General features: G+C 34.1%; 2 protein-coding genes across 2 annotated transcripts in view; one reads left to right on the forward strand and one right to left on the reverse strand.

Moving 5' to 3' along the window:
- The window catches only part of LOC146137161 (uncharacterized), a 34,613-nt gene extending 20,763 nt beyond the window's left edge, over positions 1–13,850 (reverse strand). Inside the window, exons 1-13 of the mRNA XM_083393736.1 lie at positions 13,692–13,850; positions 12,655–12,846; positions 12,054–12,201; positions 11,242–11,308; positions 10,269–10,302; positions 9,957–10,025; positions 7,939–8,106; positions 7,597–7,674; positions 7,140–7,202; positions 6,316–6,453; positions 5,434–5,587; positions 4,640–4,687; positions 2,067–2,138 (exon numbers count right to left, since the gene is read on the reverse strand). Of these exons, the coding sequence (XP_083249862.1) occupies positions 2,067–2,138; positions 4,640–4,687; positions 5,434–5,587; positions 6,316–6,453; positions 7,140–7,202; positions 7,597–7,674; positions 7,939–8,106; positions 9,957–10,025; positions 10,269–10,302; positions 11,242–11,308; positions 12,054–12,201; positions 12,655–12,843 (1,228 nt within the window). The 5' untranslated portion in view covers positions 12,844–12,846; positions 13,692–13,850. The remainder of the gene's footprint in view (positions 1–2,066; positions 2,139–4,639; positions 4,688–5,433; positions 5,588–6,315; positions 6,454–7,139; positions 7,203–7,596; positions 7,675–7,938; positions 8,107–9,956; positions 10,026–10,268; positions 10,303–11,241; positions 11,309–12,053; positions 12,202–12,654; positions 12,847–13,691) is intronic.
- Positions 13,851–13,924: 74 nt separating this feature from the next.
- Positions 13,925–26,514, forward strand: LOC146137162 (NACHT, LRR and PYD domains-containing protein 3-like). Its single transcript, XM_083393737.1, has 9 exons — positions 13,925–13,948; positions 19,985–20,036; positions 20,268–20,327; positions 20,717–20,755; positions 21,801–23,554; positions 23,858–24,019; positions 24,644–24,709; positions 25,411–25,476; positions 26,356–26,514. Exons 1-9 carry the CDS (start codon positions 13,925–13,927, stop codon positions 26,512–26,514), a joined length of 2,382 nt encoding a protein of 793 aa, XP_083249863.1.
- Positions 26,515–27,767: the final 1,253 nt, after the last annotated feature.

The raw sequence follows: 27,767 nt of genomic DNA on the forward strand, positions 1-27,767 counted from the left end.
CAACCTTAGGCAACAGCAAAAACACAAAATAGTTGGGATGGTAACTTTTACTACGGCTTCCTGTAAAACTGTGCAAACATATTTAAAGTTTTGTGAATGAGCAAACAAACTACATTAGAGTGAACAACTCTCCTTAAAACAACTTGAAACGTTGGCACAATTTTTGTTACAGCAGTTTTTATATTCATAGCGTCTTCTATTTAAACAACTATTGCAGCAAAACCCTTTTTACCCTCGATGTAGAAATTACAGCAACTGAAAAAAAATAAAAAATAAAAATAAATAAATAAATTGCGATGTAATAGTATACATTGCGAGCAAGAAACAAACTAAAGAGTTTTACTCTTAAACTCTTATTGTTTAAAAAATGTCCTATTACATCACAAAGGTAACTTTAACATTATAAACTGATGATTAACAACCTAATACACAAGCTCATATTACTCAACTGTCTTGAACTATTCTATTGAAATAAGATAAACCTGACTTTCCGACTAAATTTCAGTTAATAATAAATGACGGTCACGCCCAGTATAAGTAAAGACCTTTAATACACTTTTGAGAAAACTTTATGCAACACTCTACTTATTTTTAAATAATTGCATAGCCTTACATTACTGTGACATAAAAAAGAGATATGACAATGTACCACTGTGACATGATAATAAGGATTAAAGGCTTTTGTCCACTAATGGATTTTATTAACAAGGGAATATTGTTGAAAGATACTCAACAAAATGAGATCAATTAGCGACTTATCTATATTTAAAGTAGCCTTGCGAAAGGTTTTATTAAATGTTGTGACAAATTTAGGAAATTTAAAAGTGTAAGAATGTAGTGTTTATGCAGATAACTATTTAATTTATCAGAAATGTAATTAACAAAGTACCTTATAAATTTAAACACAAAAATATTGTTTAGGCTAAGTTTTACAAGGGTTTAAAAGTATAAATTTTGTACCTCAAAGGTTCTATGACTAATTACCTTAAATTACCTAAAGGTGTGTAAATTCATAAGTTGAGAACACAGTATTTTACAAATGGCAATAGACTGGTTTAAATTACATGTAAATACAAAGTCTCTCATATTGGCCAAAAGTTATCCTTTAATGATGATTTCTGTCGTTTTTACTACTTTGAACCATTAGGATTGTAGCAAATCTGTTTATCATAGTCACAAGCTATTACCAGGCTAACCATTAAGTAAATAACAAAACAATTTAATGAAATTGGTAGAACATTCTGTTTTTTCTCTGCCAATAAAACTATCATTACTGCGCGAGAAAACATATCATAGTCACCAACACACCTTACCACCAAGCTTTACGTTTATAAAATATATAAAAACATCCTGGTGTAACATGCAGAACATTTCTAACAACTCAAAGCTGGCCCAACAAATCCACAAGCATCTCAAGTAAACAGCCACTTCCAGTTAAATGCATCGTCCCACGAATACCAAGAAACTTTAGGCCTTTTTCAGTTGCTTAATGTTATCTGCATTCAGTCAAACGTCTTGTGGGTTGTTGTGGTTATATTTATAAAAAATTAATGGAATATCACCACCTACTCATAAATGGTCTAAAGTTACAAGGAGGTTGATTTGGTGAAGTAATAAGACCAGACAAAGACTGATATAACTTATCAAAAATATATAATTAATATTTTTGAAGATGTAATTAATCCAAGACTGATTAATAAGAATTTGCTTTACAGTGCTCTTCGGCTTTAGAGTTAGTATGAAAAATAGTATTGTTAAAAAATGTGCAATATACAGATCATAACACCTGTGACTGAATTTTTTTTTCTTTGATAAAAACATAGAAAATCGTTTATTGGTAAGTCAACAAAAAAGTGATATAGGTTGGTGTCTAAATACGACAACAATCCAATCAACTATAGAGACTCAGTTTTTTGGTTAAAAAAAAACTGGAAAAACTGTTTTTTTGAAAGACCTTCAAAGATCCAACAATTTGTGGCAACCCTGTTATTTGAAACTTGAAACAAAAAACACATTACAGCTTACAAATCCCCAAAATAAATAGAAATCAAAAAGTTAAAACTCACCAGGACTTGAATCTTGCGTTGTGATGTCACAGTGATCACTGTCGAGGTTTGTCGTTGGTTCCGCTTGAACGCCTGCGACACAGTAACATTAACCACAAGATGGCACCAAAGATTAAAGTGTTCCTTGCTTGGAATTCAAGACAGCAGATGAACAAACAAAAGTTAAATGCTTTTTACTCAAAGGTTATTCAGAATTAATTTTTTATAAAATGTTGATAAACAAGAAATCTCCTAATTTATGTTCGCATTGTTTTGTTTATTTCTAGAGACTGAACATGCCTTTTTTTACAGAAAAATATTTTCTTAACATCTTATCAAAATGCTGACCGATAAAAAGACTAATTTTCCAGCTGTGTGCCATGTTACATAGTGTGCCTCCATGGATTGTAAAATGAGCCATGAAACGTTTTGTAGCTTTTGAAAATAAGTTGTTTGTTTTACAGATAGACATACATGCAAGCATTTCAGACTTTAAGAGTTTTACATACACAGTTTGTCATGTGAAGCAAGATTGTAAACTTACTATTTTATTTTTCTGATGAAAAGCGAGTTGCAAAAACATACAAGCAAAAAAAGTTGTTTGAAATGCCTCTCAGTAGAAGGTTAAAATACCAACGAAGTTATGTGCTAAGTATTGCCAGGTTAATTTTAACTTTGTTAAATTTTTTAATGAGTTCAAGCCATTATTGACCAACAAAAACTGTGTAAACTACACTTTACTTTAAGTGTACAACTGATTACTAAAGCTCCCACTATTCACACTTCCCTTATAGACAACAAGCCTAGAATGCTGAAGATGCTTCCTGACACTTCAACCTGGTTTAACACTAAGTTCCTGCTTCTAACTTACTTTGTATCATCACAATGATGGCATCATCACCAAACAACCATCAAATCATTGGACAACTGAACACAACTGCTTACAAGCATATTGGCTGGAAGTTGTAAGTTGCAATTGTTTTATATTGAACCTTAAATAGTTTGCCTCCTGCGGTATCTAAACCTGTAATTACTGGAGGAAATTCAAAGCTCACGGTAAACAGGCTTAACTAATATTTGTTCTTTTTTTAGGTTGTTTGGAATGAAAAAAGTTTTTTTTTTTAAAACCTAACACTAAAAGAAGTTAAGATTCTTGTATATGAGAATATTTTGACATGTTGAATTGTGAGAGTAAAAAAAACATCAAAAAATAATTTTGCACCAAGTCGGATTGACCTTAAAACAAAGTAAACAATTTAAATCAGGAATTATTACCAAACATTAAATAGAACTTAAGCAACTTCACTTAAATACCAAGGACATAACAAGAACAAGGCTAAAGAATTAAAACAGCGAAAACACATTTATGAGACCAAAAATGCTGCATTGCATGGAAACAAACAACCTCACAATTAACTATAAATATTCTAATCAAAGTATTTAGAATAAATTGGCTGAAAATGCTGGCAACTTTTCTGGCTGTGTCACTTATGAGTTAAAACTTTAGTATAAAAATATTGGCCTTATACTGTCAGCACACAACTTGTAAGACTTTCATAAGTTAAGGAAAAATCTTTGAGTCTTGCTGCACCTTTGCATTTGTATGCAGAATGAACATGCCAACATTATTTAAATGCACAACAGGAAACAGCATCACGGCTTGCCCAAAGGTCAAAGTCAACTACAATCCAACATTCTGGGGTTACTTTAGGTCAGCTTGCACTAGATCCAGGGGTCGTTGACATTATAAAGAGAAAACTGTGCTTAAAAAGTTCCTCAATGCATTTTTAAACAAACTAGTTAACCAGAATGCAATTGAGCTTGTATTTTTAATGTTGTATACCAGGGTGGGTAATTGGCAGGGGTCGCCTAAGGTACAAAAAATGTCAAAAACGGAATCTGAAATAACCATAATATAAAGTGCGATTTAATTTAAAAGAATAACAATCTGGTAAGAATGGGATTAGATGAGAATGGCTGGTAAGTGTAATAGATTCCTTAAAATTATAGGAAAATTAAACTATAGTATAATAATATGAGATTTTATTTCAGCCTTACAAAATGTCTCCTACATTGTAATATAAGCTCAGCACATGACAATTACTAACTTTAGAATGATGTTGCAAAATCATGTTTTCGACTTCAAGGCTGAAATATTAAGGGGATTTTAACAATGCCAACAAGTGACATGACTAATATGCGGAAGTTTAAGTAATAGACATGCATTAAACTGATTGCAGCTTTGGTTTTTCTGCAGCCAGTTGGTTTACAAAGCTGTACATTAAGGCATCACTAGAAATCTATGGATTTTATTTATAAAAGGTTCTGGAATCAAACATAAATATATTTTGATCTTATTTAGACTAAGGAAAAGCTCTCCCGGTAATTTCTTATTAAAAAAGTATAGCAGAAAATCAAAAATATATTGTTTCATGATTAGCGTTTGGCTCTAACACAATCACCTAGAAACAATTAAAACAATAAATTTTGGTTATTTTTGCAACAAATTAGAAATACTGAACCCACAAAACCATATCGTTTTACAATATATATATTTGCAATATCATCCCAAAGTTAATTTATTAAAAATTCACCTATTTCTTCCAGTGGATTGTTGTTCTTGAGGTCTATGGCTGTGAGTTCTGGAACACAAAGTAAAAACATAACAAATAGCAAACCACATAGGTAAGGCACATTATGTGAAACTTTAAGCCGAACAAACACGGCAACATTACCTTGTAGATAATAAATACAAAAACATTCACATTGTTAGCTTCATTGATGTTAACATTAATTTATTTATAAATTTTGCAGCCTGGTGCTATTAGCCCCGTAAAAAATAAAGTGTTTAAAATATCTTCTCTAACAGTTTTTTTGCGAAAATGGTAATTAAAAAACAATTTAATTTATAATCTGTCAAAAATTCAAAATCGGATCGCTGAACGTTTTTTTAATATAATTTGACAACCACCGTTAAAATCACACCAAAAAATTGTTTTCCACAATTATTTAACAAATTAAAAAACAAAAAAAACATCTTCAAAGACTTGTTGCAACCCTATTCCACTTGGTGGTGCGTTATGTCTCCGATCCGGTAATATCAGACATGACTAGCAAGAATCAGGAACTACCAGTTTCACTACTAGAGTCCAAAAAGCTGACCATCTTATTCCTGAGTTACTTACAACATATAATGCTGCTATTTAAACCAAAAAACTATCGCCTTATTCCAGTATTGCTCACAAACATACACTCAATGCAACTTCATCTGACCAAGCTGAGATAATATCAGACATTTCTGGTAAATATGAGAAACTACCAGTTTCAACCAAATGCTATCGCCTTATTCCCGCGTTATATACAACATATCATACTCAATGCTTTTTACCGAGCTGTTGAAGTCGGTTGTTCTCCTCCTGACAAAGCTGGAATGTCTCTGTCAGTTTTTCTTTTTCCTCGATAATTTGCTCGATACGAGCTTGCAGTTCCTCTCTGCTGCCCTCTAGCTCAGTCATTGTCTCCTTGTTTTTTCGTTCCGTTTCCTACAAAGCAAAGTTAATTGTACCATTGATGTTATAAAAAAAATGAGTTAAAAATAGAGTAAAAGTGACTGCTTTTAATAACTTGCTGCAGGCTCTTTTAATTAAAATGAACCAAGCTTTTCTGTAAAATTCTAATTTTACTCAAATCTTAGCTCTTTTTCGTTTTCACAGAAAGCCCTGAATCAATCATTGTTTAGCTTAGTGTAATACAGATAAGTTAACAAAATGTGTTATTCTTTAATGGTGAAAATAAGGCCCAAATAGACGTTAAAAGCAACATGCTTTATTTTCAAACGTTTCGGCAATTTCTAATGCCATCATCAGTGTGTAATTTTTTAGTTTTCATAAAATCCAAAACTTTCAAAACTGACTATTACAGTAAAAGTCAGAAAATATACTTAAACCTTCAACAGTAGTTTTGTCTAGCAAAGCTAGCAATTTAGGTTAAACACTATTAAAATATCCTAAAATATATATTATATATATTTGGCCGGCAAAGGCGTTGTCAGTTTATCTGAATTCAAATAGAATTTATCTTTGTTTTGTTTTTATTAACTTTTAAGGTAATTGAACAAATTTTTAATTTTTTTACCTGCATTTTTTTTTAACTAAACTGAAGAGAAACCTGTTAATTTTATAAAAAGTGAAAAAACCTCCACAAAAATAAAAGCTTTTAATATTTAAACCACATCTCCCATGCTTAGTAACCACAGAGAAACGCTATTCACCTGAAGTTTTTCCGATATTTCTTGGATGTCCTTGACTTTGCTCTGATGAGCCGCGGCAAGCTCGGTGAGCTCGTTCTGCGTCTGCTCGTGCATCAGTCGCAGATGAGTGCACTCGTCCTCCGTGTTGCTCAACGACCTCTGTAACAAGTGAAGCGTGAAGGTCGTATCATTTTGGTACGTGCATGAATTTGAAAATACAGAATTGGAAATAGAAGGTTTTAGTAGGGTACACTCTGCACGGATCTGTAATACAGCTTGATAATGAATCGCAAAGCCAAAAAGACCGAGTAGATTGACATCATCTTGATTACTAAGACGTTTAGATACGAACTTGCACCTAATTCTTTTGTATTATCTCCCACCTTAATGTTTTGATTTACTTCTCAGTCACATTAACTGAATACGATACAAGTACATATCAAAATGTATTAATTAAGATGATGTTGATTTACTCCATTTTTAGGCTTTGCAATTCATTATCCAGATTAATGTATGTTTTAATGTATATTTATCAAGCTTATGTACAAGTAGGTTGGATTGTGTAAGTGTTCGACATTAAACAATGTGCATTGTAAATGTAATAATAATTTAATGCTAACTGTCGATGGAAGAATGTTAAGTTAAAATTTTTAAAAATAAAATTTTGTTTTTCTGTAAACCCATGCACACAATCTAATTCTAAAAACTTTTGTACAAAATTAAGGTAATTATAATATAAATTGTTTAATATAATTTTAAGTACTGAAAACGGAAAAAATAAATGTTGGAGTCTTTTACACAACACTAGCGCACTAAAACTCTATGCTTTGGACAAAAAAACTTACTTCAAGATTCGAGAGTTTTCCGACAGCCTCTAACTTTTCTTGCAAAGCTTGTCGGAGAGTTTCCTGAAAAAAATCATCAGTTTTTTTATTTGGATGAATAAGAATTGCATTTTTTTATGACACAACCAAATCTGAATTTCCACAATTTTTTTTTTTAAGTACACAAATGCCGTTGTAAACAGGAACTAAAAAGAGCAGGGAAGCAAATGCCGAAATAATTTTAATAAAAACATAAAACTTTATTATAGTCGGTCTCCCGAAATATTTAAACACTTTTTAGTGAACATTATTTGTTTTATGTAATTAAATTGTTCTCAGTTAAATGGCATTTAAATAAATCCTATTTACGATGCTAAGAGTGCACAGCTTTAATATAAAACAAAAACACCTTAAAATTTTCAAATTTAAAAATATGTTAAGAGCCAAACATTTGGCTAAAATTTCTCTATTTCCCAACCTTTGAAGTTTTTTCGTAGAGGTATTTGTCTTCTTGCGTTTGTTGAAGTTTTGTTTGCAGCGAGTCTTCGTCCTGACTCTAAAACAATATTAAAAAATATGACACATTTTTTGGCTTCAAAACTGGACAAAAAATAGAACAAAAAACAGATCATGTTTTTATTTATTAAAAGTCTGGCTTAGTTTTCTAATAATGTATGATAATCTTTTCTTTTCACTTTTTGTTAAGGAAAATAAACGCCATTAGTATGTAATGCTGAAAAATAGAAATATGCTTTAAAGTTGTAGTTGTTTGTATATATTTTTATTTATTAAAATCTGAAAAATAGAACGCTAAAAAAACCTTGTTTAAAGTCTGAAGTTGGTTCTCGAGGAATTCCAAGCGGGACAACAATCGGTCTTCATCGATCAACGCTTGCCATCCTTTCTCCGACGCATCGTGAGATTTCACCACTAGGCGCTGCAAAAGAGCTAGCTTTTGTTCGAGCATTTGTTCGCGATGCAGAGCCTCCTGGAAAAATTAAAACAATTTTGAGTAAACATTTCACCAGAAGTTTAAAGATAAGATACAATGCGAACACAGTAGCAAAAGATCAACGAAAACCACAAAATGGTTATCGAGTCAGTTGACCCTGAAGGTAGAAGGAACTCAGAATATGAATCGTTATGAGAATAACTTCAATCAAACTGCAAACGAGATAGTACTGGCAGGAAAACAGGAACCGACTAAATTTTTTCACAAAGAACTGAATGACTATAAGGCCCTGACAATTACGGGCGGGATATTTAATTTCTATCAAACTTTATTAACTTGACCATCAATAAATGAAGGGAAGATAAATCGTTATTTAACAAAAACTGGAAAGCGTTAAGAAATCTTCATTCAGTTTAAATTTTTACCAAAAAAAAAATTAGTTTGGAATTGCACAAAACCATTTTAAGTGTGTTTTATTTTTATCTAGGAAATATGCGACGGGTCGGTAAAATTAACTCGCAGGTCAAAGTTTGTTTTTTATAAGGTTTTTAAATTAAAAAAAATACGATGTCATTCTGACTGAATATATTACATTAGTTATTAACTAACCTCAAATAACATTGCGTATTGAGCACTTCCTAAGAGTGCAAGAGTTCGTGAAAGCAAATCACCAGAAGTTAACAAAACATCATACTGGTCAAATAAACTATCTATAACCTCCATGATCCTTAAGAATACAATCTTTTTGATAAATGCACTACTTGTCCATGCCTTCAATACTAATATCCAAACCACGATTTAAAATTTATATTCTTATGTGTGCGTCTCATCTGCAATTAAACAAATTTACTTTATAAATAATACTGAGATCTTTCAAATATTGAAACGCTACACAATACTTGATTGAGCTAAGAGTTGATATAAATAAATTAATATATACTATAACTTAAGCATATGTATTATAAAACTGGAAAAATATAAGATTTCTTTTTCTTGCCAAAAATGAATTATCTAAAGCTCATTGAAATGCAATTGTTCTTTACATTTGTGAAAGCTTTTCTAAACAACTACAACCACCATTCAGGACTTGTGTTTTAACCTGCATTCCATTAGAACATTTCAGTGACTGTGAGTGAAATCATGTGAGGTTATTTTAACACCTCATTAGTGTTGATATTAATGTGGCAAGTGGATTAAAGCACTTACACCTAACTAATGTTGGTGAGTTGTAAGGTTAATGAACACACAATGCATATTTGAATTGTTTGTCACTTAGTTAACCTCAATCTGTTTAATACACTTATTTACAAGCAAATACATACATAACTAACATTTGCTGTGAGAAATTTTAGCTACTAAACAAAGCTCAGCATGAAATTAAAGCAGCATGAAAAAAGACACAAACTAAAATGATTGTTTTAAACGACAATAATTTGGGATTTATTTTCCATCAAAGAAACATATATTTTAGAGGGTTAGAAAAAAAAAGGTGTCAAGGTAAAACTTGATCAACCCCTGTTCCATCTAATGGACCTATTCATTAAAAAGGTATACCCAAATATTTAGCCTGGGAAAATTAAGGTATTTCTTCCTTTTGTATATTTATAAGTATAACTGGCTCAAGTTATTTCAGAAGTTGATGGACAATATATTAGTGGTGATATGATTAAGTTGTACAAACTACCGTTGAGCCCAGTATCGCTGCCACTGCAACATTTTAAAGGAAATGGACAGACACATTCAATTCAATGCAGTTTAAATCAAATTCCGGTTATAAATGAAAACCACTGACGACCTCATCTTATTTGCTGCAATGTCACTTGGTTTGTAGAAACCGTCATATTATAAATAAAAGTTTGCATTTAAACTTATTTAGGTTCTTTTACTTGTAAATATTGGTGCAGTTGGTAGAGGTCTTGGGATTGTACAACAGGGTAAGCGTTGTTGTAAGGAACCTAAAAATAAACAAAATACAAAATTATCACAAACATGTCAACTAAAATGTAGATTTTTTGGAAAATATGTTGAAACAATTTAGAAGATTTTTAGTTTGCAATGATATTTCCAATAATCGCATATTATTACAAAAAACATGGCATTTCGCTCGGAATGGTTTACAACAAAAACAAATGTTTATAGATTTGAAAGTAATTCTGCCTTGAAACAACACTAGAAAAATCACCAAAAACATTGCTTACCTTGTCCATAATTTGGTTGTTCCAGGCGTGGTTACTAAAAAAAATAACAAAATTATATTTACCTGACAATAAAATCAGCAAACAACCATAGAAGCGAAGATTAACTATAAGCTGTCAGAATTAAGTTGATGACAAAAGCCAAACTGACAATGTTTATTTAAAATTTAGTTTGACACAATCTTCCAAAACTAAAGCGATTTAAGAATGTTGCATTTTTTTACACAAATCTTTTGTCCGCTGGTTGTTCTTAACTTACAACAAAGTGTAAAACATTTCAAACGGTTTGCAATTAAAGCTAACTCCAGAATAAAGAATGTGTAATTTCTAGGTCCACATCGAAGCACTTGGAATTAATCAGCCCAGTGGCAACCAGGTATAACGTTGTTATGTGTGTGCTGCTAATACAAGGATACCACATTTTTTGGAAGTTAATTCAAACATTTAAATACTTTATAAAGCAAATTACAGGCTAGAGCTAAAATTTGATCACTCTACAAAAAAGCAAAAATGCTAAACGCAATAACAAATAAGAAAAAAAAATGTCTTACTAAGTAACTTTCTTTACACAAAACCTAAGCTGGACATAAAATAATTTCTAAGACTTTTGGAAAAACAATAGGTTTTTAAAGACTTAACAATACTTCGCTGTAATGTTAAACAGTTTGTATTTAAAAAGTATTTTTAAAACACAAAATTGCAAAGTATAAAGCATCAGTGCTTCAGAGATAAAATTAAATTTCGCTTTATATGTTCAAACCGAGTAACTGTTATCTTTGAAGCTTTTTTAATCTTATTGGCAATAATGAAAAATGCCGTCAGCTGCTGCATACGCCCCAATGCATTCACAAATTAACCGATTTAAACAAATTTAACAAATATATTCCCCATAGGGCATTAAGTGAAATAGTAATATGCCTTGCGATTGGCAACTTGTGTATAATGTAACAGCCGATAATTGCAGCAAGCGACTTACCTCTGTTTTGCTTCGTCACCATTAGGAAGATAAAGACGCAGCTGCGACACAATGCATCCATGTGTGACTAAACAAAGGTCAATTGTTGACACATACATGGTTTGAAAGTATGACAATTAGTACATAAAGAAAAAAAATTGAGCACGGTTTTACTTTCTATACTTTCTTTAAAGATATTTTTTACTTACAAATACATTTTTAAAGAGATTTTTTTACAAATAGAGAAAATAAATTTACTGGATACCAATTGAGTAATTAATGGCTAGCATTTTTTAAATATGAAAAAAGCATAGATTAGATTAGTAATGACTACAACAACGCCCACTTATGACTCAGTAAGTCCTGAACAACTGACTTTATTGTGGTATCATAAACACATGTAACATCAAAAACCTTTTAAAAAGACTATTTATGTTTCCGGTAAAACCATTGCAATTCCATTCCTTAAGTGTTTAACATTGTTGTTTAAATTTGAACTTCGCTATTTTGAAAACATTTTTGCTGATACTGGTTTTAATTATTTGCAAAAAAAAAGTTACATCCATTTGTCATTTACGAAAAAAATACAAGAACCAATATCCTGGCTATTAACCTGTTAGATAATGGAATTTTTTAAAACTTTCTTGCATTTTGGTAAAAACTGATTTTCTAGCAAAAAAAACATTTTTTCACGAAAAAGGATCGAAAATCTAAAGTTGACACCAAGTAAAAAACTTAAGGATGAAAATTGACTTATTACACAATTAACCACAAAATAGTGAGTTATGTGGACCCCTTTTAAAAAAAAGCATTGTTTAAAAGTCACTACTTACCCTTTTTCGTGTTGTCTACAACATCTACACCGAACTGCACGATGTCGCACGAGTTTACTTCAACTGCCGGACTTTCTTCCGAAGCTTTACTCAATCGCTGGTTGTTCACAAACGTCCCGTTGCTGCTTTTTGTGTCTTGCAAGTAAAACTAAATGAAGAAAAGATTTTCTGTTAAAATTTCAACCAAAATAAATTCTATACAAGAAATGCACCTCCTACCAAAAACATTTCACCTATTTTGTTTTTAATCTTAAAAGGCTGGCATTTATAATATAAATTAGATTAAATAAAACAAAGATTTAAAGTTGCTACTTTCTGTGTCTCGCATAGAACAAAAATAAGTAAAGATTTTCCATTAAAATATCTACTGAAAATAAATTCAATACAAGAAATAAGTAATTTTTGTTTAATGTGAAAAAATTGGCATTTTTTATTGAACAAATTTTTTTGTCTTTAATATCTCTATGTAAAACCTTATCAGGCAAAATCAAAAATCTAAGTAAAATAAAAAAAACATAAAAAAAATATTTTGTTAAAACAAAAAAGTAATGAGAACTATTTGCATCATCAGGAAAAGAAGTAAACAAACATCTATAAATACCTTTCCATTCTCGTACCACAGCAGAGCGTGATTTCTAGACAAAACTTTACAATCGAAGACAGCATTGTTGGACGCAGGTCTACATCGAGCAACCGACCGACCGATCTTCACCGGCTCTTTCAGCGTTAGTTGCCGGTCTTGGAACGGATGAGAGTTGGGTCGGCAATGGAAGTAGGCGAGGGCCGTCATTGACTGGTTAATAAAATATTTAGGATATTTAAAAATTGTGTTTGAATGTTGGAAAGTTTTCAATGAGACGTACAACTCTTCATGGAGATGTACAACTATATGTTATTGCCAACTGGTACAAGAACTGAATCTATTTGGGTATAAATGAAATGCTTAGAAAAGTTTAAAGTGGCAATTTTCCCGGATGGCTTGGATAGACATTGTACATCCATAGTGATTATCCATCTATTGATTTGTGTAAGCCGTTAGCGTTGGGGTTCAACTATTGAAAAGATTACATTTAATTTCTTGAGTTTTTTTTTATAAAGGGGTTGCATATGCCATTAGTAATCACGTAATGATTTGAACAACTTTGTTGTCTGGCTAAACCATTCTGCATTTCATGGCACTACAAGCCGAGATATCGGAATATTGAGTAATTTACCATTTTTCCTATGATTAGGTGCACAATATACCAATTCAGGTGTGCACACAATTTGTTTAAAAAAAATAGCAGGTGTGCACCTGCCACAGAATGCAGTCTGGATGGCAGGTAAATAGTCACCACCATGAGAATTGGCAAGTTCACCAGTGTGGGTGCAAATCACAAAGCAATTTTTTTTCAACATACTAGACTTGCACTCAGGGAAAACGGCTATGAACCCGGTTTTTCTATAAGTAATAATAGCGTGGGGCAATTTTGACCTTAGTTGCACCAGGTCACCCCAATATTTTCAGGTGTGCACCCGCAAGATCTGTCATATTTTCCAGACGGTATTAGCCAGTTTTGCAAACACAGATGTAAAACATATACATCCTAAACTAAAATATGTTTCTTAAATTTAATACACACTGTATTATAAACTTACAATACTTTTACCATCCGGGGAGATGAGATATTTGTCAGTGAAATTCAGACACTTAACTAACTTGTTTCCAAATCAAGTTATTCATATGAAAAACGTTTTTGTAGCTTGGACCCACATGAAGTGTTTAAAGAAACCAAATATCTGAAAAATTGAAATAGAGTTGTATTTAATTAAATAAAGCTTTTTCATTAAAAAGTAAAACAAATTTTAAAACAGAAAAAACGAAAATAAAAATGACGGCTAAGGACGTCAAGCAAGTAGGATGGCCGATACGCAAAGAATTATAAAACAAACAATAAATTAAAAAAATATTGGAAAGTAAGTTACATTAATTTCATATAAAAAGCCAGCTAACAGATTAAAAAAATTGTTAAAGCTATTTGCAACTATTTGAACATTTGGCAAAATTTTAAAACCAACTTTAACATTTGACGTAATAGAATTATCCTTGTAACGGCGGAAATGAAAACTTTGGCACATAAAATGTAGCTTTAAATTATTTAAAAAAAACAGCGAAACAAGGCAACAAACATCTTCAAAGTGGGCTGAGTAAGATATTTGACACACTGTTCGCTTGAGATTTTTCACCAAACATAAATGTTTGCAGATAAAAGGATTAAGAACTATGCAACCTAAAGCTTTAACTTTCACTTTAGGTCCCCTAATAAATTTAACCCGACCAATTAACTAGCCCCTCACGTTAGAACATCGAGACCAAAACGGCGGATGTCAGACGGGTGTTCCCAAATTGTCCCCTACCCCTACAGTTTCAGGGGTTATTTTGTTCATCTGGATTTATTTCTATAAACAGATTTACTTCCTTGGGTCAGTATGCCTTAAACTGATCCGCTTCAGATAGTGCGGTGGTCAGTGTCCCCTTGTTAAAATATACACGTAAATATGCATTTTCGTTTCAATGCTAAATGCAAAAAAATCCATCCGCACTAAACCAGAGTTTCCCCAAATGGGTCGCCGTTTGATCTGGTCGGTCGCCGACTGTGGTAGCCTACAGATTGATTCCGACTAGCAAGATTTTGCCAATACTCAAGATACTGCAATTGTAAAAAAATATCAAGATGTACTTTATATTTTTAAATTTTAGCTTTTTAAAATGTAACTTTTAATTCAGTAGAAAATTAAGTCGCCAAAGCTTCGTTGTTATAATTAAGTTTGTTTTTGGGTCGCTCTTTAAGCGATGTCGAATTGTGAGCAAACCCGGTCATTCGGTTCGAACAGGCTGGTCGGTTGTGACGTCATCATATCATGTCTGTGTGTAATTCCAACTTTCAGGATATTGCTGGAAGCGCTTTTTGTTTATTGTCCACAATTTCCTGTTTTTTTGTTTCGTGTTGAAACCGCGTTGTTACGAAATTTGATTTCCGCCACCTGTTTGATGCGACAACAAGGAGGCTGTTCACACGCGGAGTCGGTTACCCACGTTTACGGACGTGAAATTATTGAACTTGTCGTAAACCCCGCAATTACTGATTTACCGTTTGTTTATTCGTGATAAATATTCTATCATTGTGGTTCTTACATTACACCCCGAAAAAAGGTTAAGATACACTGCACTAAACAAACATCTGCGCAGAAGAGTTTATTTTAGACATGCAAGTTGTAAAGAATTTGTCGAGAAGATTTAAGAAGATTTAACACAAATGAGTAAAATGACTAGAAAAGTAAATCAACCAAAAAAATTGATATTGAGAGAAAATAGTTCAGACAGGGTATGAACCTGTTTTAAAATCAATAAAAATCGTGTAAAACAAAAGTTTGCAAACATTTACGTCAAAAAATAAGCAGTTTTAAAAACACGGGCCATATTCGATGTCGTGCACCAATATATAAAAAAAATCTACTAAAATCTAGGCTTACTTTCATCACAGCTCCAAACATTGCTTTACTAACGAACGTAATAATCATCTGACGCAACAATCGATTACAATCCGTCTTTGTTTTGCTGCAATTGTTTCTTTGTTTATTGTTCGGTTTAAAACAGGGAGTCGAACCGTTTGACTTTTCCGGTTCAGGTTCGGTTCGGGTTCAAGGATTTTTTCGGAATCCGGTTCAGTTCCGGTTTCGGTTTCGAGCAATTTAAAAGTTCCGGTTCAGCTCCGGTTCGAACATCGTTATTTCAAAACCGGTATATTAAGTTCCGGTTCAGATACAATATAATTTGCGTTAAATCTCAAAATGTGGGTCGATAAATGTAGAAAATAATTTTGAATTGTGAGTCATTTAATCTAAGTTACGTGACTCATTAAAAAAACAGCAACTCATTATTGAAATATCTTAAAAAATAAAAAATCAACGATTTTTCATTCATTATTCATATTTTTTTCATAAAATTTCGAACATGGCGTAACTCAACTTTGTAAAATACAAGTTGTGACGTCATGCTGGAGCGAACCGCTTTTATTTATAGGTTCGGTTAAGGTTCAGGTACTTTTCAATTATTCGGTTCAGTTCCGGTTCGGCTCCTTAAAATCTTATAAAAATGGTTCAGGTTCGGTTACGGTTCGGATAAAATTGACCCAGAACCGGTTCATAAAGTTCTGGTTCGGTTCTGGTTCGACTCCCTGGTTTAAAATGTTGCCGTGCGGTAAAGTACAAACTTTTAGCTTGTTTTTTTGTTTAATGAAACAGGTTTGCAATCAGTTTGTTGGTTAAATATTTGGCAGACCTGCGTCGCGAAAGTAATTGATGGGTTTGTGATGAAACGAAAACAAATAAATAAGACCCACGAACCAACAATATCTACAGCGGAATTATCTATAATATCATTGTATTTAAGATTCTTCAGACCTTATTCCGGCGGATTTAGTTTTTTTCCGTTTCAGTTGTTGTTCCGACTATTAGGTATTAGTTTTACTTTGACCAAATGTCAAAGGCAGAATAATGTATGACGTAATGCAGCTACTTGCAACGATAAAAAATTTTTTAAATAATATTATGCATTTTTAATCATGTATTGACCTAGGGGAATATTAATACCTGACCAACCCAAACTCGCACCCTAACCCCAAATAAATAGCTTCAGCATAAGCATTATGTCGTACCAGTTCGTATATATTGGCACTGGTCGAACCCCTGCCTAACATTCGATCAAAGCATTTTCCTGTTGCTGGAGTCCGATAAAACGTATTAAGATAAAATACTTTGGGAAGTGTCCTATTACCGCTAGACAGCGCAGCAGTTAATTACGTTGAAAACCTAGTGATATTTTTATTGTTTAAGTGCATCAATAAAATAAGTAATCGCAGTCATGAAATAGTTTAAAGTATTTTAATTTCGATACAAGGAGCCGAACCGAAACTTCATAAACCGGTTTTAGGCCAATTTTTCCCGAACCTGAACCGTTTTTGTAAGATTTTCTGGAGTTAAACCGAATATTTTGGAAGAACCTTAACCGAACCCGAACCTTGGTTCACTCCAGCATGACGTCAAACTTGCATTTTACAGAGTCAAGTTATGCCTTTTCGAAATTTTACAAACAATATGAACATTTATTAAATAAAACATTGCTTTTTCAATTTTTTAGATATTTCAATATTCTCTACTTTTATTGACGCACATTTTTAGATTTAACGCAATAATTGTATCCGAACCGAGCTTAATGAAATGGTTTAAAAGTAGCAATGGTCGAACCGGAACTTTTAAGTTGTTCCGCACCGAACTTGAAAGCCAAACGGTTCGATTTCTTGCTTCGAGATGGATTGCGGCTGTTTAAAAGTGCGCGAGACTATAATAATCAGTGACCCGTAAAGTTTTGTTCCTAGGGCGACCAGTTGACCGTTTCAGCCAAATAACAGAATTCCAACATACAGGTGTCTAAAAGGCTAACATTGTCAACAAAACTTGAAGCAAGCGTCTCAAAATGGTAAGTTAGATTGTTTTTCGGTGCTGATCTAGAATTATTTGGGTTAGCGTTTGGCTGGGTCAAGTAATATTATGAAACAGTGAATATAATAATATTTTACCCACCCGAACCTAAACGCTAACTCACACCCTAACCCTAATATTGTGGGTTGATTTAATAATGTGGTAGGATTCTAGACCAGCGCTTACTGTTGTTTATATGCTCGGATTTGATATGTAGCGGCTTGCCAGATTACATTCCAGCCTGAGGTTTTTGACCCAAATCTATCCAGCACACAAAATCCCCGAAGAAATTGTAACGGCAAATTAAACCTATTTAACTTAAATCCTTTTTGAAAAAAAACTTTACCACAACGATAAGAATGATCTATATTTACAAAATTAAAAAAAAAATACATTACAAATTAAAAAAATATTTTGCACACTGGGAGACCGAACAATTCGTGTAGCGCTTGATCATACTTTTACAACGATGCCAAACAGGACCTCTTGAAATTTGAGGATATCGGCTTTTATCGTCGATAACCGATACGAATATTAATAGGCGATTGCGGTCATTTTTAAACGTCTGTCACTTGCCCATTTCGAATTTCAATCGAGCGAAATTTTGCCAAGAAACTTCTAGAAACCTTATAATGCCATAGAAAGAAAAAAATTAAAAAAAACAATTTTAAAAATATTTTATATTTCACATTTAATATGCGTATTATCTCGAATTTTCATCCCACCAACATCCGACCAAAATAAACCCAAATATTAATTTACACAACAAGAGATCAAGACATTCGAATAGCGCTTGAACACACCTTTCTAACGATACCAAACCTGACCTGGTGAAATTTGAGGATATCGGCTTTTATTGTCGATAACCGATATTAATATTCATAAGCGATCGCGTTCATTTTTAAACAACTGTCACTTGTTCGATTTTCGAAATGACTTTTAAAACCACATATAGCGTCAAGAAAAATACCTTTGTTCTAACCAGCACGTCCTCTCATTCATTGTCTTTCTTTAAGTCTATGCGCCAAACTATTCTTCTTGTCCTAAAGGATCTGTTAACTTTTCGCACCAGTTTCCATACACGGATGTGACTCATTAAAAACTCGATTTCGCTGTTAATAATTAAAATATCGAAAAATGTATAAGCATTTGACTTGTAAAACAAAATCGAAATATGCAGGAGGACGTGGTTATATGTCAGGGGTGGGCAAATGTATTCAATGGAAGAGCTATTTGCAGAAAAAACAAGCACAAAAAAGCCTCAAAATTATTTCAATACAAAAACGGTAAATAATGTAAATCCAGCAATAACAAACGGGATTTAAATATAACGAAACGATAATAATTAACACAATAATAATAATGGTAATAACAAAATACCACACACAATATTTATCAATGTCAGTCTTTTGTTTGATTTGCTAATCTCTAAAACCTTGGCAATTAAATTGCGTTGACTTGCTGTTAACTAACTCTTTAGATTCTATGTATACGTCATAAACGAAATGCTTACCTAATTAAAGAAATGAAAAGGTGGGGAACGTTCAATAAACGGTACTCTTGGTAGCCACAATTTTTTTGGAATTTTACGATTCGACTAGAAGAACCACAAAAAACATGCCGGCGAGCCGCAGTTTGCCCACCCCTGCTATATGTGATAGCCTCTTTGTTGCAACAGGGGTTGTGACTTTTTCATGACACCTTGTCAGTGTTACCAAATTGCTGACACCTGTCACCAAATTGCTGACATCTGTCACTGATTCCGTGACACCCTGCCACCGATTGAGTGACACTCTGTCTCGATTCAGTGACACCCTGTCTCGATTTCGTGACACCCTGTTTCGATTTCGTGACACCCTGTCACCGATTCAGTGACACCCTGCCACCGATTCAGTGACACCCTGTCTCCGATTTCGTGACACCCTGCCACCGATTCAGCGACACCTTGTCACCGATTTCGTGAAACCCTGCCACCGATTCCGTAACACCCTGTCACCGATTTCGTGACACCCTGTCACCGATTTAGTGACACCCTGTCAGCGATTCAGTGACACACTGCCACCGATTCAGTGACACACTGCCACCGATTTAGTGACACCCTGTCAAAAAAAAATTGTAACAAAAAGTTTGTTTAATTTTAATGTTAATTTTTTAACAATTTCCTTAATGTTAATTTTTTTAACAATTTAGATTTCAAAGTTGAAAATCTCATGTTATGTGCAAACCATTGCCGAAATTACTTCAAACACAATGTCGTTAAAAATATTTTGTTTTACCACTTAATGAAGATTTTGCTTTGTATGAGAATCAGCAGTTTAGCAAAATTAAATAAACGAATTCAATTTCAAGTATTCACAACCATTACAAAAAGTCAGCAACATGTAATATTTTAATCAACTGTTTGAACTTAGGGATGTGGAACCTCGAAAAACTCATCTGGAGGAGTGAATTTCCAAGCTGAAGGTGAATTATTGTTGCTCAACAATAAAGTAAAACGGATTGGTGGTAACCAAATTGTTTAGAAATATCAGCTAAGGTTAAACATTGAGATTGACAAGCAGTTCTGTACGCCATCTTTTGATTGTAACTTTGTCTAGAAAGCAAAATTGCTGTTTGTATTGTTTTTTCGACTTGTAGTTTAAAACATGAAGACAATAAATAAATCCTAATCTTTTAAGCTTGTTGTTTATTCAGATAACACAAACATCAATAAAAGTATCATCGCTGGTGCTGTCCACATCCACCAACCTAATCGTGAGTAAAGTGATGCATTGTGTCACACATATAATGGATTGAACAACACAAAAATTGTATATTTATTCCTATGATATGCTCAACATTAATCCATGTATTTTGGCACTAATCTATGCACTTATATTGTATAGACTTATATTAATCTATTAACTTATATTTTTACATATTTAAGGCAGAATTGTTAATCAGCACTGCTAAGAGCTGAGTAAACTGTATTAATGTTTCTTTTTAACTCTTGTGTGGTGTTTAGTGTATGCAATTCACGTAATCTAATTTCACAATTCTTTAAACCTGAACGCTCACTACCATTTGTAAACACATAAGATTGACCTGTAATGTTTGTGTAAGGTTAATGATGTTTTATAAACTTTGATATTGTATATTTTTAGCACATGACAAACCTGATGAACGCTCCATTGCAGAGGCCGGTGAGTCATAGATACTTTACTGTGTTTAATACATTTGTTAATTCTATAACCTCAGTATTTTTCTCAATTCCAATTGGTCTAGGACTTATAACATTTACCTTTAAAGTAGCAGTGAAACAAAATGCCAATCACCAACTTCTGTAATTATATTTTATACAAACAAAATAAACTGTGTCATGGCATATCAATGCTGGCATCACCAGGCATTTATACTTTTCATTTTTTACATTTCTATACTAGAGTTAGTGAATACGTTTGCAAAACACTAATACACAACGGGATAATTATTCAGGCGAAGAAGGGTAGAAATTGAAAAAAAAATATGAAAAACAACAATTATTGACACTAACTTTTATTGACTTGTGTGGGATATTCTATTTTTTATTAGTTCTAAGTTGCCCAGGAGTTATAGATTAAACCTATAAAGTATAAGTGAAACAAAACGCAGCCCTAAAGTCCTCGTGTATTAACATTTTTATGAAAAACAAAGTTTCGTTTATTCACTGTGCCACAACATATAACTGCTGGCATACCTAGGCATATATATGCTTTCCATTTTGCAACATTACTATCCTGGTAATACACAAAAAATAATTCTTAAGCACACGATATTCAGGCTAGGCTCGCGAATTAGAAATTGTGAAATAAGCATTATTAAAATTATTTCAAATTGTAACAAAAATAATTTTAAGTTTCTGACATTAAAATATTTTTAAGTTTGTCACAATGCAGCAACATTCTGTGTCTTTCCCAGCATTGCTAGCTCCGATTTATTGGAAGCGACGTTAGGTCAATAGAGTATTGAAAGACAAACATAATGGTGATTTATGCCAATAACTAATGGCATCTGGTCGGTTTGTGTTTGCCTGAGCTCAATAGATTTACCCCTGGTTCGACTCATAGTGTTTTAACATATTCATAATATTTAGCCATAGTCGTACAAGCATCCATGCAGTAAACTAGTATTTAATTCAAACTTGCTTTTATAATTTACTTTATTTTGTTTGAAAACAGTTTTACAAAGAATGTTATTTTGTGTTTCCAGATGCAGCCTTAAGAGAAGCCCTCAATGAATATGCTGAGAAGATCATTGGAACTCTGCCGACTGATCTGTGTGAACTTGAGGCCATAGTGGAGCGTCAATCAACACCGGAGATGTTTGGTGCAAAAGGATTGATTCCCAGCAAAACATCAAACTCTACCAGGGTTACAGTGGATGAACTGGGTGCTACTGCAAAGGAAAATGCAGCTGAAGAGGCGGAAAGTAAGAATTTCAGCAACAAAGCTGCATTTGACGATCATGTTACAAGGTATGGCAACATTATTACTTTGATTGGTTCCGCTGGAATTGGCAAAACTACATTTGCTAAGCAGTATTTCAAGCATAGTAGAGACATATTAAAAAAGCATGTCAGAGATGCAATAACAGCTCACGATAGTTCGTATTTGGCATTTCTGTATCTTAAGGAACTAGATAATGACAAGGTTATGAGTGTTCTTGAATTTCTTACAACCTCAACTAGAAATTCCAATCTAAACTGGAAGAGTGAAGCAGGTTTAGAGAATCAACTTTTAGCCAGAATTTCCAAATCCAATAATGTATATATTGTAATGGATGGTATGGACGAATGTAGGTTTAAAGACCTTTCATTGGATGCTCCAGTGATTGGTTTGTATGACTGTGCTAAGCCACTTGTCATTCTCCAAAACCTTCTGCGAGGCGACATTCTTCCAAATGCTCACAAGCTGCTTGCTTCACGACCGGGGGCTTATCACAAATTACACCCAAGTTGCAAGCCCCACTTTCCAGTACGGGTAATTGGCTTTAATAAAAGCTCCCAAGATCGATACTTAAGAAAGATTTATCCAAACCAAAAGGATTATGACAAGATTAAAAAGTTACTCGAACAAAACCCATCAGCTAATGCTTTGTGTTTTATTCCAATGTTTGCCAAAACCATCGCACCTTATATCATAAAATATTGCACAAATGATAGCTCATTCACTCTTACTGATGTTTTTGCCTCGTTTGTTGACACTTGCATTCGCTCCCCAAAGTTTGAAAGTAACCCAAATATTTTACATAAACTTTCGCACTTGGCTGTTATCGGAATGCTCAATGACAAGGTTAACTTTGATATGGATGATTTTGATGAAGCTAATCTTGATGCTGCTGGTTTGGAAGATTTTATTAACATGCAAGTTTCTTCCACAGACCCTGACACCAAAATACTCGAGGGGGACAAAGTTTTCTTCTTTATCCACCTCCTTTGGCATGAATTTTTTGCAGCACTCCATCTGATGTTCGATACAGACCTTGACACTTTTTCGAAACAGCTTCAAAGCATGGAAAGTGATGAGTGGGAGATGGTTCTACGATTTCTTTTCGGGTTGCTAAACACGGAAATCCATCGTAAGCTAAAGCCCATATTTAAAATCTCTTCTGCTGATGTTGCCATGAAGAAAAGTTTGCTTAAAGATCTAATAACTTCGCTTGGGTCCCAACTTTCAACATGTGATTATTATAGTAAAAGCTTCAAATCAAAATTATTTAAGCTTTGCAGTTTAGCACAGGAATCCAATGATGAAGGCATCACCAGGTCTCTGGCTAATTCTCTCCCTGGAAAGCTTCATATAAGGAGGGGAACGATCGCTCCCAGTGAAGTGTCAAGTCTCTGTCACGTGCTTCGAGCAACACAAAGGGAGTTGGTCATCAGCATCGGGGATGTCAATTCAGTCACATTTACCGGCAACGGTTTGGAAATGTTGATGGATACAATGGCGCACACCAATCACAAGGTTTGTGGTTAATAATTATCGACTTTTCCAACACATTAGGTGCCAATAACACATAAGTGATGTAATATTGCGGCCTTAAGAATCGGATGCAGATCACTGCCAGTTTAGTTGGTTATTGTTACAATAAAATATTCATGGTTTTCTGCAATAAAATATTCGTGTTTTTCTAACGCTAACTTTAGGGCAGGCCTGTACAACAAACGACCTTTAAGGCAGTAATCTGTTCAAATACAGCAGGGACCCGACAACGTGGCGCATTTGTAGAGGGCGAGTGTGTAATAACTCAACTTTCTTGTTTTATAGATGGAGCATTTGAACCTGGGTGGAAACAACTTGGGGTCACGTGGGTTGAGTTGCCTGACAACAAGTGTAAGCAACATAAACTGGCTGTGGTTGTCTAATTGCGAAATCGCTGGATCCGATCTGCAACCTCTGATTGACGCCATCTCACGAATGGGTCGACGGGTAAAATATTAAACAGAGTATTTGCTGTTGTTGGAAGTGTGACGTCACTACATGTTAATTACGTCATTAAGTGAAAAGTAAACAAAATGCTATAGGAATGTTGTTCCTACGCGTTCCCGCCGCAATACAAACCAGCTGGTGTTTATTTAAATAAAAAAAATAATAAATTAATCGGTCCCAAACATACAAAATGATTAAAGTATATTATTTAGAAATGTTTCGTTTTGTTTATATTACAAACTGTGTGACCTTCAGCCAAAGTGTTTTTGTTAGTTTGGAACTCTGTTCATGTTCCCCGTAAATCAACACAAATTAATTATTGGCATCAAAATGACCCAATATTTGTTTACGTCTCAGTAAATGTCTTAATTATTCCCCTAAATTGGGCAGACCAGCAGACCCCGTACCTGTCGCCACTCTCGGTCGCTCTTATGGCAGCCAAACATTTACTTGGAAATCAACAACTTTTAATTAATCAATTATGATGAATGAAATCTCTTAATTTCCATCAATTGAGGAAAATAATCATGACGTCATCAACTCAAAATGTCGTGGTTATTTTAAGACAACGTGGCGCATCTGTAGAGGGCGAGCGTGTAATAACTCAACCTTCTTGTTTTATAGATGAAGCTTTTGGTCCTGAGTCGCAACAAGTTGGGGTCACGTGGGTTGAGTTGCCTGGCAACATGTGTAAGCAACATAAACCAGCTGGTGTTGGGGGGTTGCGAAATCGCTGGATCCGATCTGCAACCTCTGACTGACGCCATCTTACGAATGGATCGACCGGTAAAATATTAAACAGAGTATTTGCTGTTGTTGGAAGTGTGACGTCACTACATGTTAAACAAAATGCTATAGGAATGTTGTTCCTACGCGTTCCCGCCGCAATACAAACCAGCTGGTGTTTATTTAAATAAAAAAAATAATAAATTAATCGGTCCCAAACATACAAAATGATTAAAGTATATTATTTAGAAATGTTTCGTTTTGTTTATATTACAAACTGTGTGACCTTCAGCCAAAGTGTTTTTGTTAGTTTGGAACTCTGTTCATGTTCCCCGTAAATCAACACAAATTAATTATTGGCATCAAAATGACCCAATATTTGTTTACGTCTCAGTAAATGTCTTAATTATTCCCCTAAATTGGGCAGACCAGCAGACCCCGTACCTGTCGCCACTCTCGGTCGCTCTTATGGCAGCCAAACATTTACTTGGAAATCAACAACTTTTAATTAATTAATAATGATGAATGAAATCTCTTAATTTCCATCAATTAAGGAAAATAAATCATGACGTCATCAACTCAAAATGCCGTGTTTATTATTTTAAGACAACGTGGCGCATCTGTAGAGGGCGAGCGTGTAATAACTCAACCTTCTTGTTTTATAGATGAAGCTTTTGGTCCTGAGTCGCAACAAGTTGGGGTCACGTGGGTTGAGTTGCCTGGCAACATGTGTAAGCAACATAAACCAGCTGGTGTTGGGGGGTTGCGAAATCGCTGGATCCGATCTGCAACCTCTGACTGACGCCATCTTACGAATGGATCGACCGGTAAAATATTAAACAGAGTTGCGGTTGTTGGAAGTGTGACGTCACTACATGTTAATTACGTCATAAAGTGAAAAGTAAACAAAAATGATATGGGAATTTAACGGGGTTTACGAATTCGGTCCTCGTAAATTTCTTCGGCGACATATTTTTTCTAAACTTAAGTACGTTAAAAGCAGGGCTGCGGAGTCGGACTCGGGACTCAACGGAGTCAGTTTGTTTTGCTGGAGACTCGGGACTCGAGTAAGACCACGTAAAACTACCAGAGTCCGACGTGCGCATGCGCAGTAACACATTTTAAAACTGGTAGGGCCACCAACTGGAAAATGTAAAGACGGAATAGCAAATCCATGGTGGATATTTCCAACCTGTGTTTTGAGTGGAGAATTATATGACACTCTTATAAGGGATTGCTAAAAATCCACCTTATTCTAGTTACGTAACTTAGTGAAATACATTCTGTAGGGTCGGGGACCGGAGTCGGACTCGGGTTTATTTCATTGGCGGAGTCCTGGTTTAAATGCACCGCTACAAGAACTGCTTCAGAATGATTATAACGTCTGTGGTTGGGCTAAAATGTAAAACGTGAATTCACAAACATACCGTAGTTGGAGTCGCAACGCTGCCATGTGTTAATTAGTGGCAAATGCGTTGGTAGTAAGTCGACGTATCAGCATCGGACAAGTACCGATATTACGGGCTGATATTACACGATCTGTTTTAGTATCGAAACCTTTATGCAGCCAAACACGTGCTTGTATCTAACATTATGTTGTGCTTATGTAGATGAGGTTGTTGGACCTGAGCTTCAACAAGTTGGGATCGCAAGGACTCGCTTTTCTCCGAACTTGTGCCCACAATGTACAAGTGCTGAGGTTAGGTGAATGCGACATCGATAAAGCTGATGTGGATTCTCTGCGCAAGGTAGCTTACAAATATAAGTGACATGTTGCTAGGATAATATTCATACGCACGATGCCACTTGTTTAACTGACTGTGACGTAACACCGTTTCCATTGTGAACCAGTCATTTTAAGTAGTAAGTTTCATAAGGTTCAATTCGGTTGGACCTTGGACTTTAAAATATTTGTCGTTGTAATAACATTCAATTCTGCTTAATGAAGCACTATCTGCTCTTGAATAAGAATTGTTACCAAACTAAATCCCCCAAGCTATACATCACAATTATCAAGCTTAAACGTTACTTTTGATTTGTGAATGGATATAAATTGTCTCAAATTTATCCTTATTACAAACAACAATCAAGTGTCTTCCACAAAATGTGTCCTTATAAGCAGGGTTCCCATCTGCTGAGACTAAAAAATAAGCACGCTATGGATAAATCGGGCGGATCCAGTAATTTTTCGGGTCTCATCAAAAAGCAAATAATCCTAAAAACATAAAGGACCAATAATTTCAAGACCTAACCTTCGGAGGCCAGATAACTCAAGATTTACGATTTAGCTTGATTATCGTTAAACGAAGGAATCTATGCAATAAAAACTGTAGTTAGGCCTAATAAAATCTAAAATAAGACAAACTAACCACACAACTAAAAAATAAGCACGTTTCTTAGAAATAAGTAAATTAGTATTTCTAAGACACTGCAACCAAAAATAAGCACAAATCTTGAAAATAAGCACGGTATGGTAAACCTGCTTATCAGTCATTTTTAGTGAACCGCGAGCTATTCATTATTTCTGGGTTATGTCATTTAGTTGTGAGCCACCTGATAGCCGTACACCCATTCTACTGTATTTTAAAAGTTTGTGTGCCAAAAGTTTTATTTTGGCTCAGTGTTGCACAGAGAGCCATCATATTATAAAAACGCTACTCGCGATTAGATTGATGTCAGCTGCACATTTGCGCACGAGTTCGCTCGAGAGCAACAGGTTTATTTATAGATTTCATGGCAGAGCTCCAAACCAAATATTGCCCTTGAAAGAATGTTTCAAGCCGCTATAAAAATTGAAAAATGAGTTCATGTACACAGAATAAAGGAGGACACAACCCACATTACTAAATAAAGCCTTCCCAATCTTTCTCGCTAAAAAGCCGAGTTTGTCGCAGTTGATCGCTGTTCGCTGTCTGCGCTAATAACCGGTGTTGGTGTAACAATGTCATCTTTAACTGAAACAGATTCTGTACGACTCAATTTTCTTTGACCCTTTAAAATTACAATTTCCCGCCTCGGTATA

This window comes from Ascidiella aspersa, chromosome 7, assembly GCF_963924565.1.
Source record: "Ascidiella aspersa chromosome 7, kaAscAspe10.2, whole genome shotgun sequence".
NCBI classification, from domain to species: domain Eukaryota; kingdom Metazoa; phylum Chordata; class Ascidiacea; order Phlebobranchia; family Ascidiidae; genus Ascidiella; species Ascidiella aspersa.